General features: G+C 40.2%; 1 protein-coding gene across 9 annotated transcripts in view; it reads right to left on the reverse strand.

The window, feature by feature from the left end:
- gab1 (GRB2-associated binding protein 1) overlaps positions 1-16,014 on the reverse strand; it is a 70,693-nt gene that overhangs the window by 12,653 nt on the left and 42,026 nt on the right. For 7 of the 9 annotated variants that reach the window (XM_030140671.1, XM_030140653.1, XM_030140644.1 and 4 more), the window contains 6 exons: positions 13,493-13,621; positions 13,215-13,389; positions 8,266-8,494; positions 6,296-6,978; positions 2,843-2,937; positions 1,792-2,092 (listed from right to left, as the gene is read on the reverse strand). In XM_030140671.1, the coding sequence (XP_029996531.1) occupies positions 1,792-2,092; positions 2,843-2,937; positions 6,296-6,978; positions 8,266-8,494; positions 13,215-13,389; positions 13,493-13,621 (1,612 nt within the window). The remainder of the gene's footprint in view (positions 1-1,791; positions 2,093-2,842; positions 2,938-6,295; positions 6,979-8,265; positions 8,495-13,214; positions 13,390-13,492; positions 13,622-16,014) is intronic. The other 2 variants (XM_030140662.1, XM_030140635.1) reach the window with 1 other exon arrangement.

A 16,014-nucleotide genomic window follows, 5' to 3' on the forward strand; every position in this document is an offset into this window, starting at 1 on the left:
ACCTCAAACTTCATCACACGCCAGAGTGGGAGCAGTGCGTTGCATTTCGGGCTGCACGCAAAAAGGACATGACAGCTAAAATGCCACCACGAGCCTGAATAGAAATCAAAGTCAGCTTTTTAGAAGAAAAAAAAGTCAGGATTTTATTTTCAGTCAAAATCGTGCAGCTTTATCAGAAGGTGACCACTGGTGCCAAACTAGCAGGTTAAGGTTCCAACCAGTGTAGTAAAGTAATAAATAAACTATGCTGACAGTCTCTTCTGCATTTTGGTGTCATCGTTTGCTGGGCTGCTTCTGTCTCACATGAGGTCTGTTTCAGTTTGACAGAAACACAGGGACTTCATGGTGCATTCAGGTGCATCTCACAAACACAGAAATCTATAGTTGAATGGCCACAGCAGATATTGTTAAAACAGGAAACTACAAATACTACTGCTACAGTACTACTTGAACTACAGTTATTGTGAATGTAGTAATTTCACACTAGTTGAAATGCTGTGTGCTTTTGATCTCCCTACCACGCAAACACCTGTTCCTGAACCCCTGTGGCATTTTATTCTTGTTTTTATGTTGATGGAAAAATGAAAGATTTTAATCATACTTTTTGCTGTTATGAGTACTGCCTTCCTTATTATGATTATTTCTTATTATTATCAGGTTGTTTTTGAAGATAATATATAAAATGATTTGCCAGTGAAATTAATACCATCTTTTTAATAGGATTCACTAGCATTTTTAATAATTAGATGCTAAAAGAATAGCAACATCCTATTAAAAACTCTTATAGAATAAGCAACATCCTTCCCATGCATCTCTCTGATAGGATTTCATAATAAAATCATTCCCTAAATGCATACTTTGTGGCAGGTGGATTTTTCATTGAACAGTCCCTCTGGTGAGTTAAAAACTAAACAGCCAATACTGCCTGTGAGATGAAAATGGGGCATGCAGTTTATCCAGATAGCACGACACTGGAAATGACTGCTTTAAAAGGTCACTGAAAAAATGACCCAGTTTTGTTTTTGGGGTTTTTTTGTATGGAAGGATTCCCCTCAAGAAAATGCAAATCTGAGTGGATGTCCTATTTTGCTCCTTGCCTTTGGTCTCCCTATGTGACAACTGTCTACTGCTCTACTGCTGTTCTTTATCTCTTCCCCTCTCTATGCCCATTACCCAGTCTTTCAGTCTGCCCAGATCGTAATTCCCCTCGCTATTAGGTCTTTCATCAAAAGACTCCATTCAGATGAGGGAAACAAAGGGGACGGAGGTGACCACTCCGGGCTTTGGTCACTCCATGGCACAGGGGCCGGCTCCATCCAAAACGGTCTAAGGGGCCTCTACAAGACAAAAGTGCTTTTGACAAGGAGCTAACTGTGCTGCCCGATGTACAAGGATGAAGCAGGCACTGAACTAATTCATCAAGAGGTGAAATTAGCTGGTCAAGGACAGGCACTGAGGAAGATGGTGGTATTTAGTACACTAAGGGGAGATAAATTGCCCATTTCTAGCACCAGTAACGGAGGCTACAGTATAATGAAAACAGACAGAGCATTTAGACTGGTAGGGTAAGATTAAATTGTGTATAAATTGCTTTACGCCCATGAGCCAGCACTGTGAGTATAGCAGCTTAATGACAAGACAAGCATGGTCAGTATGCTGCATTGGTGTCAGAGCATTTTAAGCAAGTGCAACAGTAAACACATCAAACCAGCAGCAAATGCTTGACAAAAATGACAGTATGTATTTGGTGATAAAAATACACATGCATGGATACTTTTTGGTCACCCTCACCTTTGCGATCAGGTTTGAGATTTCGGTCCACAGGCGGAGGTTGACAGTCACTTAGCATAGGCCTGCGAGGAGGGGTCTTGGGACTGGAGCGGAAGCCCATGTGGGCGGGCGGGGGGACCTGCTTTCCCAGCGAGGAGAACTCCATGGTGCTTGGGGTCATGGGTACATAGTTTGGTTCATGCATAGGCTCTGACAAACTGCCTGAGTGATGGTGCGACGGGGAGTTGGCACTCATGGGTACGTAGTTCTGGTCTACCTCTTCAGTGGACTGGCTACCCAGTGGCATCATTCCTTTGTTTTTCTACACAGTGACAAAGCAGATTTGCATATTCATAAGCACAGTTGATATGAAGTTATCACTAGATTAAAAAAAAAAAAAAGATTAAAAAGTCAGGATAATCAAGAGTAATAGCACTGAATCTTCATCTCTGAAAAGTATCTTCCCATAGATTCTCATTGTCTGTTTTCTTGTTTCTTCTTTTTAGTTGGTTTGTTATTTTATTTTTTGACATTTTTAACCTTAACCTATTTTGTTCTGTGTGAAGCGTTTTTGCAGAAACATCCATGCATACTCGTATGCTACATTGAGTTTGACTATTGAAATCTGCGCTGCACTTAGAGCCAGTTCTTTACTAACATTAGCTGACTCCATTTGTAAGCTAATGGTAGCTTGTGGTGCCGCTGTGGAGACACAGAAAAGAGGCACTGAGGTCTGCAAGGACAAGCAGAAATATCACCCTTTGGATTTTGGCAAAAACAACCGGATAACTAAAAATCCCTGTGAAATCAGGCTGTTTTCTTTGATGGAGGCTTCTGAGAAAGTATCTTTAAGTGTGTTACAATCCATTCACACAATGGTAAATGGACTGAACTTATATAGCGCATTTTTCTACACCTCAACGGTGCCCAAAGCGCTTTACAATTCCTCACATTCACCCATTCACACACACATTCATACACCAGTAGACACAATGGTAATGAAAAAAATATGAATCCATGTAAATCCATTCAATAAGCAAGCTTAATAAGGTGCCTTTGAATCAACACTTACAAAGTAGCTATTGAAGCTTTCATTGAAGTCAAATGAGCAGCTTTTGTCAGAGGGGAATGATCTCGGAATGTCATAGCAGTCCTGTGATCCAAAATCTGTAAAAACACAAATGAAGTCAACAAGTATTGGAAGAATTAGACATTTAACCACATATCATCATACAACACTGGCCTAAACTTCAACTCACAAAATCAATCATTTTTGTTATTATTTTGTTTTGTCTTTTTTTCGCTTCATCATTATGCACTTATGCAGGTACTAATGCATTTCACTTAGAGTGACACGAACCACAGCAGTGGTGGGAAAAGCTTCTGAGGCGGAAACAAAACTGCCATCTGAAGAAGACTTAACAGGATCTACAAATTACAATGAGATAGTTTGTGTGAAATGGAGCGAACGCCTGAAAGAAACAAAAAATGCACTTTCACAACAATCTGACATTTTAGAGCTCATCTTGAACTATAAAGATACAAAACAACATTTTACTGCTTAAAATCAAAAGAAGTGTAAGAAAACATTATCCAAGTAAAACTAGTTCTACATTGTATGATCCATATCAAATCATGGGAGAGTGAAAGATCCTGCCCTCTAAACTTTAAAGCTTTCATAAGTGTTAAAGGCGCAGACAGGATCAGCTACTGAGGTTCACACAAGACTTAAAACTCACAATATTAATACTGATATTTTACTGATACCGGTATCTCTGTAATGATATTTGCTGCCACAAGAGGGAGGATTATGTGAGGGAATAGAATGTCATATCCATCCTTAATCCAAGGGTATCCTATTCTCTCTAAGCCTGTCTGCAAAGTGGTTTAAAAATCAGCACAATAAAAAGTAATTCGTTCTACTGATAACTATCCAAAGATATGTGTTTTCATGGATGCACCAAAATGTGAGGAGATGGGGAGAGTTCTAATCTGCAATGTCATATGTAAACACTAACAACCGTAGGCTTTTTATTCTGCTGTATTTGAATGCAATAGTGGAGGTGAAAATGGCAATTTCAGCTTGAAGGAAAACATGTCAACAGCTTCACTGACATGCTTGATCACTTATCACAAACAACAAAAACCTCTAGCAACAAAGGCTTCATAAAAGTAGGTGACAATTTTGTACACATAAAAGTCAAAAAAATATCATTGAAAAGACATCTTGCTCCACTTTTGAAATTACATACTTTCTAATACTCATACTATTTACTATGTCCCAGCGCAGTGAATGTCAAATGCACTATGACAAAATTACCAGGATGGAAAATTCAAATCAGCGTGACTTTCTAGCAATTCCTCACTGCAAAAATCAAAATCTTACCAAGTGTATTTTTCTCATTTCTTGTCACAATATCTCGTCACACTTAAAATAAGACGTTGTCACCTGAAGAGTAACTTTTCAGCGAGATATAAGAACTTAATTTCAGACAATAGATCTTGAAAATCTTATTTCAAGAAATCTTACCAAGACAATTTTCACTTGTTCCATTGGCAGATATTTTTTTTTTGCTTAATTCAAGATTTTTTTTGCTTAATTCTAGCAAAGTTTTCACTGAAAACTTACTCTTTAGGTGACTACGTCTTATTTTAAGTGACGAGATATTGTGACAAGAAATGAGAAAAATACACTTGGCAAGATTTTGATTTTTGCAGTGCTACCCACAATCTTCTGCGTAGGAAAATATCAAGTCAAGTTCAAGGCACATAGTTACTATGAAGTAGTGTATCCCAACATAACAGTACGCCATCATTGCTCTACTCGAGTCGACTGATGTCAATGTCAAATTTTGCGCGTCATGCTAGTTTGTTTTCTGAATATTTGCTCGCTGTAAATCCCCTATAACCACAAAGTGTAAAGTTATTATCAGCCATTTCCCCGGTAGCTACTCTGTCATTAGTGATGCTTATTAGTGGCAACAACACCTCCAAACAAGAGAACTAATCTGGGAGCAGATGGACAGTGCAGAGAGTTGTTGCACTTTGCACTCACACTTGGCATGTAAACGAGTCTGGTTTCTGGGAAATTAAAAGTGACACCATTTGTGCAATTTCTCAAATATAAATATTAAGTCTGTCCCCTTGGATAGATTTGGACACTTTCTCCCCTTAGGTCTGTTATTGTCTTTCAGGGAACTGATATTTTTTTTATTTTTTTTTTTTAAGTTTTTATAGTTGGGTGCTTCTATGAAACTGGGCTTATTTTGGTATCTGACAATTTACCAGCTTTTTAGACCCAATAATAAAAGAGACATTTAGACGTATTCCCCCCCCAGGATGTACCTAATGATGACCTCAGATAAATGCAAAAAAAATTATACTCTTGCTCTGAGCCATCCCAAAATAAATAAATTTTTAATAAAATATTGATCAAATAAGACCAAAACTGGGACAGGAAAAGCTACCTGGGTGTCAGTGTATTTTATCTGGAAAACACGGCTTGAAATGGTCTTATATACTGCTATAAATAAAGACACTGTTAAATTTGACGATCCTAGTGGTTTTTTTAATCCAGACATGCGGGTTTTTCATGAATTGGTAGTCTCATTTCAGGTTTCATGTGTAACCCATCGTGTCCACTGGTGTTACATGCTGAACCTGCCCATTTAATCACATATAAATAGCGAGTCATTTCACAACAGCGGACATTTTTTGTGAAACACTCTGCCTTGCATAATTAATTATTCCCAAAATGTACCTGTGAGAGAATAGAGACATATTAAAAAAAATAGTGCATGCAATTTTCGTGTCTTTTGCCGTGTTACATGAAGATTTTTGAATAAAAACTATATAAAAATGTGTTTTATCTGAAAAATAGTTTCTGTTTTATCTCAGTAAATATTTATTTTTAAAACAGACCTAAAGTGCTTCCAAACTCGCTTCATAACATTAGTCTACATCTTGTTTGAGTTTTTAGCCCCTCTGTCTTACAGTTTTTAGGGACCAGTTTCATAGAAGCATCCAGTTTAAGACATCTGGCCAAGCAAAATCCACCCATACCACTGACAGATATTTTACTCGAGACAAGACTTGGATTTTTTTGAGAATATTTGTCTTCTTTGTAACAGTACAAGCTCCATGTATTCTTGTGTCTTATTGTTTTATGCACTTTCATAGTATTTGATTAAACTGTTATCTTATAATCTGATCATGTTTTTAGATGTAAAGCACTTTGGTCTTCTTTGTGTTGTTGTAAAGTGCTATATAAATACACTTTGATTGATTGATTGATTGATTGATGTATTCATGCCTTCGACCCCCCAGATGAACCCCAGTTAGCCATCAGTTATCCTAACACTCATGTTATGATCAATATGGTGATTTGTGCCAGGGGATAGTTTATTTACAAGTCATATCATCATAGTAATTGCATGTTCAGATCTTACTCATATTGTGCCTGCCTATTTGCAACTCAAAGATAATGTATCTCCAGAAAATAGTAAAGCCCTTCGCTGACACAAACCTTTGCGTAGGCGTGAACAGTCCACAGTGCCAATAGTGTTGCTGCGTAGTGCCTTGCTCCCAGCAGCAGTAGGCACACAGTAGTTGCCGTCCGTTTCTGAGGCTGAACGGGGCACGCAATAGGTGTCCGTAGGTGAGCGCTCGGCAGGGGGCGGAGGGGGTCCTGAGGTCGAAGTGAGCGAAGGTTTGGGTGGCCTAGGAGGTGGAACCACATCTCCCCCACTTTCTGAGCCCCCCGCCCCTGTTGCAGACGACAATGTACGGGGCACCTGGTAGGTACAGTTTGCACCAGGTGTAGGTGGGATGTCGTAACTGATAGAAAGGTTGCGCATTTGTGTCTCCATAGAGGGCTTCCGTGACGGCGTGTTGAAGGTATAGAGCTCGGTATCCCCGCTGTCTGGATGGGCCGGAGGGGACGAGGCAGACTTTGGGAGCAGCACAGTGTCTTGCGAGTAGCTGCGTGGGAGGTGATAGAGGCCAGCGTCGGTTGAAAGGGAGGCACCGCGCGATGGAGGTGAATCGTAGATGAAAGAGGCGGAGGCTGGGCCCGGGTGCTGTGGGAAGAAGCCGTTGTGCGAGGTGTGTTTGGCTGAGGAGGTGGAGGATGTGGGCGTGCGGTGAGAGGGGAGGTTGTCGTTTAGGTCTGTCTCTGAGGAGGTAGACTTGGAACACTCAGCATGGGCTCTAAGAATAGAGGACACAAACACACCAGAGAATTAGACATCCACAGTAAAACATGTTTATTTAGAGGCCAAGTCATCCACTCAGTCTTTGTAAGTCTCCACAGCACCGTCTGCAAGCCACAGTTACTGACCTAAAGTTATATTTACACATGTAACATCACTCATTTGGTGGCTCTTGCCATATTAGGTTATAACAGCTGTTTTCAGGTCAAATGGAGGAGTGGGTTATTTCCCTGCTGTTACACCATTTCTTCACATGCTGACAAATGTAATTCCTGTCAAACAAGTGCAATTCAGCCAGAAGTAAACAGAAAAAAAAAACACATTTAGTCAACTCAACATGCACAAACCGTTAGCTGTGTTTGCACTAACATGTTTTAAATGTACTTTGAAGTTTTAACAGCTACAGTTGATGGAAATGTCAAAATTCAGATAAACTTTTTCTGATTTGAAAAAAAAAAAAAAAAAAAAGATTTTACGCTTACCTAAAGCTATTTTTGTCTTTACAAAAAAAATCTCCTGAAGTTGTGAACATTTAACTTGTAAGACTGATGAGCAGTTTCCATTTCTAAAGACGGTGGAAAGGGAAGGATCATATAGCAAAAAAAAAAAAATTATAGAACTTTGTCTTTTGGAATTATCCCTCTGACTTTACATTATTCTAACCGTTCTGTGCCTGACATTATGTGTTTTTAAAAATCTTTAATGCGAACAGTGATCCAGTTTTTTGGTATGATGCAGAATCTTACTTCAAGAAAACCTATTTCTCTGTTAGTGCCATGAATAAACATCCTACCCATGTTAATGAAGCCTATACACCACCTTCTAATGGTAGTTTAGTCACTTCAAACCAGTTGACGGAAATTGACATTAAATTGTTTTGTAGCATTTCAAAAGTTCGCCTCAAATTCACTTTTCAATTATATGGAAACACGATTACTGTGTAAAAATCTACAAGTGTATGTGGTGCTTATGTGTTTGGTCTGTCTTCTTAAACATGAGTATCACTTCAACAAGCAGGCAGTTCCAGCTGGGTGGCTGGCGACTCACAGACTAGCCTGTGGACAAAGAGTCTTGCTTTCACACTCCTCTAGGAGCAAATACTCCTGGTCTCCCTCCAGTGGGGAGTGACGCTGCAGTGAGCTACACACCACACAGCAGAGAAAGGGACCAGAATGGCACGTCAGGTGAAATGTACGACAGAATAAATGGAATGGAAAATTGTAGACAGAAACTCATGTCACAGTGTAGCACTCCAACACAGCGTCCATCATAAACACACACTCACCTGTTGGGATCGGGCTTTTTGCTCTCACAGTTGACTAGCCACAGATAATCCTGCGGCTCATCTGAACTGGACTGAGAGTCCAGGTGTCGCACACTGACAGGCTGGTATGGAGGGGGCACATTGGAAAGCACTGCTGCTGCCGGACCAATAATATTACCCAGCGCTGGTTGTGGGGGCGTGTCCACCACCAGGCCTCCTGCGGCTGAGTGCGAAGCGGCTTTTGCTGCCTCTGGAGGAAAAACGCAAGAGAATAATCCTTAAGTGGGTCACAATGTACCTTCAAAGCCTAAAGGGTCAGAGTAAAAAGACAAGGTTTCCAGTTGGCCTCTGTCACTGAATAAATGAACAATGAGACCGAAAAAAAAAAAAAAAAAAGACTGACATGAAATGACAAGAGGACATTTCAAGACCAAAGGTCATATAGTGAATATGCTAAGCTCCCTGTAGACTGTGACTCAACAGATTTAAGTGAATGACAGATTATACAAATTGTTTTGAAGCTTTGCAGTGATTAATCAGAGCAGCAAATAGAGCACATTAAAGTATCACAAAGCAGGCATTCATTTCAAATAACACATTGGATTTATTTTATCCGACTTATCCAGCTGTTTTTTGGTTGTTTTTTTTTAATCATTAGTGATAGGATGAATTCCCTAAATTAAAATTATTCACTTTCAGCTACAGTAATGACCCTTCTGCAGTATTTTGTACTCAAACTCTGATGCTCCAGCTCTTCAAGAATAGAACACTTCCTTTTTGTATTTTTATCCTAGATACATCTTAACATAAAGAGTCCCATACATAGCACTAGTGGTTCAGCTGACTGACAATATGAGCTAAAAAGTAAACCATCAGTTGCCTTTGCACATGTCAACTCCAGAGACAGGACTCAGTATTTTGATTAGCGGTACATCAGTTGAATGTTAATATTCATATAGTATTGTGTTAATGGTGTGTAAGTTCACTTTATTAACAGACAAATTATCCTACATCAAAGGACCAGTCTCAGACCTGTAAAGAGGTGCACACCAGACCTTTACTAAAACAAATGCTTTCCATCTGAAACAGTTGTTGTCACATGAACAAATCCCCCAACTCAAAATTACTAATAACCTCAAACAGATGGGAATAAACAACTGCTTCCAGATCAGCTTAACTTCTGTTCTCTCTTCTAAAACACTATGTTGATGTCCTGCTTTAAGAACATGTCTACAAAGCTGGTCTGTCTCTTAACATAGTTATGTCTCTTGGCCTGTCTATATCTCACTTTGTGGACTGTCTTATTATGATAAACCTTAATGGACAACAGTGTATGGAATGATACTCATGTTAACGTGCTGTAACTGAAACTAAAGCTTAAACTTCCTCAAACCTCACATAGGCAGCTGAATAGGTTTTATTTTAACATAGCATTCATATTGTAACTATGCAGCCATAGCCTATTGGCTTATATGTACATTGCATAACCAAAGTTTATTGTACTCTGCTGTAAGGACTGGGTTGATGGCCAGGCAGCAGAAACATAATTCCATGTTTAGAATTGTAGTAAGTGTTAAGATTGTTCAGACAGATAATAATGCAGTTGTGTTGGTGTACACAAATGCGAAAAACTGATCAAAACTTGACAAGGGAACTGAAAAATAATTACACTGACTAGCAGAATCTAATACAGAATTGGTATCAATACTCTCTTTTCAATTCCCATCCATTTAACATCACACCTACGAATGTATGGGAGGAGAAATGTGTCAAGTTTGAGGGGGAGTTCATAATATCCATGATCTCATATTCTGCATGATTTACAGAGGAATAAGGTTAAAATGACAAAAACATGATGTCATGAAAAGAAAAGTTGTAACTGTCTTTTCAAATGCAAATCATACACACGAAACCCACTTAAAAGCTTCACTTTTTTGTAAACAGTCTGAACACTGTTTGTCTTCTAAGTCCCACACACTCTCTCAGACAGTGTTTCCATAAGGTCTCTGTGCTTTGTCACACTGTGAGTTTTCAAATAGAAGACTCCTTTTCAAACCCTTCTGCTCAAGCTGATTGTTGTACTGCAGTGAGAGCCAAGATGGCTTATGGGTATGCTGGATGCAATATATCTGTGTTTTCACTCCCAATCTTTAGACTTTTTTTCTCCTTTTTCACAGTTTGCCTCCCACTCTGTTCCATAACTGCCACGGTTTTATCTAATGCCTCTTTCAAAGTTCAAATTACAGACACTGTACTGATATTTAATAATTTCACCATTACAGTACAACACTTGCTCTCTCTCTTTCCCAAATTGTTTGCTGAAACTTAAAGAGCTGATTCATACAGGAAAAGGGAAAATCCTCTCTGCTCATACTCATCTATACCTCCTACACTGTCGGGTTTTATTCCTCAGTCCTCCTAATGTTCCTTAGTCTACCTACCCAGCCTTGAAGCACTCTAGCGTGGCCACACACAACATAAGAGTGGGAGTTGAGTCTCACATGCAAAGCAAAAAAGGGAGAGCCAAGGACTATAAAAGAAGGCTACAAAGATGTTTGTCTTTAGACCAGAGTTCTCTGAAAGGCCTTAATGTTTGTTTGCACATCAGGGTTTAACACCCAGTTACAATGGTTCTGCTGTACAAGTGCCATGAATGTTGCTATCAGGGTTGCCCTGATGTAACAGGCGTGGAGGCATAGACACAGTGCTGTGATGACCATGAACTGAGACACAAAGTGACTCAGTCGCCAGGTCTCAAAGCGTGGAGAAAAAAAAAGCAAATTTTTCTCCTAAAAGAATAATTATATTGTGATATATCAGATGGTAAATGAATACAATATTTATGCTGATTTCCATCTCACTTAAAGTCAACAGAGGTAACAGAGAAGAGGGGAAACTGTAGAGGATACAAACGACCAAACTTACGATTCAAAGACAGAAAGAACCAAGATTATGCAAAGGGGAGATGGAGAAGCAGATAAGAGGGAAAGAACCAAAAAGGGGTAGTGGGAATGTCAGGGCACATAATGCTTTGATTATGCAGTACTGGGAACAAGAGAAATGTGAGCCTCGACACAACACATGGATCAACACATGGATCATTAGACCTTGGCTGAGAACTGTGCTGAATAGAGGCCTTCTGGTACATTCAGCTGGTTTACCTAACTCCTTTGGAGAAAGAGATTTAGACTCTGCTCACACCTGGCATCGAAATGCTTCTCGAGTGACCACTTGCAATCAAATCTTTCTTTTCCTCTCTATATTAGGGCTGCACGATACTGGAAATAACTGACATTGCAATTTTTTTTAACCCTGCGATATATATTGCGATAAGAAATAGCTGTGTGGTGCCGACATAAATGGTCAGACAAATTAGTTGTGTTATCTCTCGTTGTTGCAACAACTGCAAGGCAATATCAACACAGAACATTGTGTTTCAATTTCATCCTTCTAGTAACTGAAATAATTCCAGATAACTGACGTTGCTTTTCTTTTTGGCACCAAGTCTTTGTTTTCAGTTATTTTCTCCTGTTCATTGCTCATTTTTCAATGTTGTTGCCAGCGACTCACTCCGTGTGCAGGGTCGTGGTCTGCTTCAGGAAACTGATTAAGAACGATTGCGATTAGTGGATTGCTGTGCACAGTGTGTCAGGTACCCTTGAAATTAGATGAGAACATGTTGAGTTAATTTGCCTCTTGCATTGCAGGACCTGCGATGTGACTATTGTGCACACGTACATTGCAATGACAATGCTCAAATAATATATTGTGCAGCTCTACACTGTATCCAAATAAAGCTCATTTCATGTGGAGGAGTTCATGGAAACGGGCAAAACGTTTTGAAGCTTGACAAACTTCAACAGGCAGTGATAACTGTGATAAACGTCATCTCTAGGGCTGGGTATCATGGCCAATTTCCATAATCGATTCGATTTTGATTCATAAGGTTCTGAATTGATTAATCACGATTCAATTCGATTCAATATCGATTCGATTCAGTATTAACTGACTAATTGAGAGTAATTTAGTGATACCAAAGTACAATTGGAGTTGTTACCTGACTATTTGAGTACTACAGTCATGCAACACATCAATACTGGTATCAATATTGATATTAGAAAGGAAATAAATATGACATTTCAGCAGTAAATTGCTGAATGTCCTCTTAAATAATGAACGGGACAGAAACATTCCCATGTTTCTACAGTGGCTCAGAACGGACGTCTTCGTCATCTTTATTCTGTTTTATGGCTGGAGGCTTCTGCTCACTGGGGGGGAGGGGGTAGCGTAGCAGTCGGACATCATCGTTTTACTATTCCTCTAACTCCATACTCAGCCATAGGTGATAGTATGGATCCAAGTTATTATTCCAAGAACGACCGGCTTCCACGACTCGCCTCGGAGAACCTCCAGGCGGCCAGTTCCTTCGAACTGCAGGTTCAAGTTTGAGGGGGGTTTCCCCACCCTTCCGCCACGTCTTTTCTGTGCCAGAGCCGGTGTGATTGAGGCCAAGTCTTCCCCAGGGGTTTGCAAGAGGGAGCCGCCCGTGGTTCCACGTATTCCCGGTCCTGCTCTGAAAAATCGATCTCATCCACTATTAATCGATTACGCAAAACTAAAATGAGATCGATCTAAGATTGATTAAATTGATTTTTTTACCCAGCCCTGGTCATCTCGGAACATACCTCTATAAAGTTGACCTCATCTCACAATGGGTCTGCGCAGCTCACAAAATTAATAAGAATTTTGTCATCTATTTATAGGTGCTATGCTCAGGTTTGTCAAAATGCTGGATCATCAGCTAGTACAAGCACAGATTCAGTACAGCTGGTTAAAACTACAAAGCAGCCAGAAAAAGATAGATTTTAGAATCCACCTGCCCCAGTAGCAGATCCTCAAAAGGTTAATTTCATACAGTGCAGCTGAAGGGAAATGGTAATCCATACTATTAATGCTGTATAATGGCTCACCCTTCTTACCGTCATCAGTGGGATTAAAACCACAGATCTCGCAGATGGAGTGAACCCACTTATTCATGTCCTCTTCAGTGTCAGCCACGAGGTAGAAGACACGGTCAATGGTCTTGATGTCGAAAATGAAGCTGTGCTCCAAGTCCTTCTTATTAAATGTCAGCCCAGCGTCCACCTGAAAAAACAAATATATGAAATCCAGCAAAATAGAGCGGACTTCTGATCAATGAAAAAGGTGCAAGTGTGCAAATGGGTGTCCAGTTTTGGAGGAATCATACCTGCTCACACAAGTTGAGGTCAATCACGCGGATGGGCTTTTTGGCATGGTCATTCTTGTAGTACTCCAACACATCTGGGTCGCCTGTCAGACGGCCATTGCGAAGAACAAACCACCGCTTCTTCCATGCCTGCGGGTGAGCACAGAAATGGGGCCAAAGGTTATATGTGTGTTCTCACAATGACTCCTCCATTCCTAACTGACCACAGGCTGGCCAAATGCTTTATTTTTCCAGTTTAGCCAGTGTGTCCTAGCATAGCTTTGTGTGTCTGTGTGCCTTCTCCACCAGCTGCACTGCAATACACAGAGCCAGAGGGAAGAGGCCCGCAACCAGAAATATGTGTCTGGGATAACCAGAACAAAAGCCACATAGTTTGGGTCTAGCACCCTGATTGGGGCGAATAACTAAATCTATAAAGAGAAACCGGTAATTAAGTCCTTCAGATGCAATTTGTCGTCTGCGGGACACACAATAGGGACAAACAGCACACACATAATGGGGACAAACAGCACACATATAACAGACAGATGACTTTAAATCCAGGCAGAGCAGTCACAGATTTATGGTTGTCACTCACTGTATATAAATCAAGAGCAGCTGACTAACAAACTGCCTGTTTTACCGTTATCAGACAGACAGAGCAGAGGTGTGTCCTTTCTTATCTGGGATATTTCACTGCAGTCATTCATATCACTGAGGCTAATTAGAAAAAAAATAACCCTCACTGCCACAGTTAATCAAACCACAGTTAATTTACTTCAAAATTGACACTAGTTGCAAATATCCAGTCAAAATCTGCATGCATAGCTGCCATGTGCTGTTTCAGAGTGACTGGCATCTTGAGTAAAAGTCAGCAGTGGATCAGAGTTTCTGTAGTAAGTCTTAATTAATGAGCAATGATGACTTTAAATAATTTAAGTAAAGATTTGTTGACTTTAATAAGGATTTGCTCTGACTTTACACCCAGCAAAAAGCAGAGTGAACTTTAAATGCATCATGACGTATGCATTAATATGACAATTAAAAAACTTTGTAAAGGCTTATTGCTGATCGTAGCTTGTAAGGAGTGTTTTTACCCTTTAACTATTTCTAAGCACAATGACCTTAGAGTGGTAAATACTACGGATGCGCCGATACTGATATCAGTATCGGGTATCAGTCTGATACTGAACGTGTGTACTAATATTCATACTTCTAAAAGTGCTTCAATACAAACAGACCAATACCACTTGAGGGCAGCGCGACCTTCACCTTATAGTGCAGCTGGTACGCGGAGGAGGAGTAATGTCGGCAGTGTAGAGATTTTTCAAAATAAATGATGGTGACAAAAGTAACAGTAACTGCAAGTTACGTTAAGGACACAGACGGATACGGATGAAGTGTATTGTCCGTCCTCTGCGTACATTCCATACATAATTCTGTCCGTTTTCCAGAAGCCTATGGATGCGTACCTAGAGCTATATAAAGATCATCATATTACCTTATATAAAAGGCTCTGTGTGTACCCAGGCAAAGCAGCAGTACCACTGGGAGGTATTGGGTTTTTTCAAAGAGCAACTGTGTGAGTTTGTGAAAAACTGACATATTTATGACAGCTACCCTCATCAATATTAACATTATTATCCACATTAGTATTACCACCTCTGTTGTCACCATGTTTGTTATTACTGACTTCTTCTCTCAAAAAGCTTTAATTTTCTTCATGGTATTCGGCCAGTATGGTTAAGTAAGAGTGGTGCCCTCTGGTGGATTGATTGAGAAATGCTCATTCCAACACATTAAATCAGTCCCTCCAGGATTTCGCGGGATTTTTTTTTTGATTGTTGCAGCCTAAAATACCTGATTTTGCGGCAGCTTTTCCAAAAAATTGCAGTGAAAGTTACAATGATTTGAGGCTTCTTTTATTAAAGTCACAGGAACATGGGCATTTGCAAATTAACTAGAACAGTCTTTTTTTGAGTTTTTAGCCTTAAAAAGCACTAGGAAGCCATGATTTTAAACAAAATGGGCTTTTTTTCATTCATTCATTTATTTGGTTTGAGCAGCCAATTAGAGCGGAGCGTCACAGAACACCAGCCAATGAGAGCACAGCGTCACAGAACAGCTAATGAGAGCAGAGTGTCACAGAACACCAGCCAATGAAAGTGTAGTGTCACAGAACACCAGCCAATGAGAGCAGAGCGTCACAGAACACCAGCCAATGAGAGTGTAGCGTCACAGAATGCCAGCCAATGAGAGCAGAGCGTCACAGAACACCAGCCAATGAGAGTGCAGTGTGACAGAACGCCAGCCAGTGAGAGTGGAGCATCACAGAACGTCAGCCAATGAGAACGGAGCATCACAGAACGTCAGCCAATGAGAATGCATCGTCACAGAACGCCAGCCAATGAGAACGCAGCGTCACGGAACGTCAGCCAATGAGAGCGCAGCGTCACAGAACACCAGCCAATGAGAGCGAAGCGTCACAGAACACCAGCCAATGAGAGTGCAGCATCACAGAACACCAGCCAGTGAGAGTGGAG

Source organism: Sphaeramia orbicularis, chromosome 1, assembly GCF_902148855.1.
Source record: "Sphaeramia orbicularis chromosome 1, fSphaOr1.1, whole genome shotgun sequence".
Lineage (NCBI taxonomy): Eukaryota > Metazoa > Chordata > Actinopteri > Kurtiformes > Apogonidae > Sphaeramia > Sphaeramia orbicularis.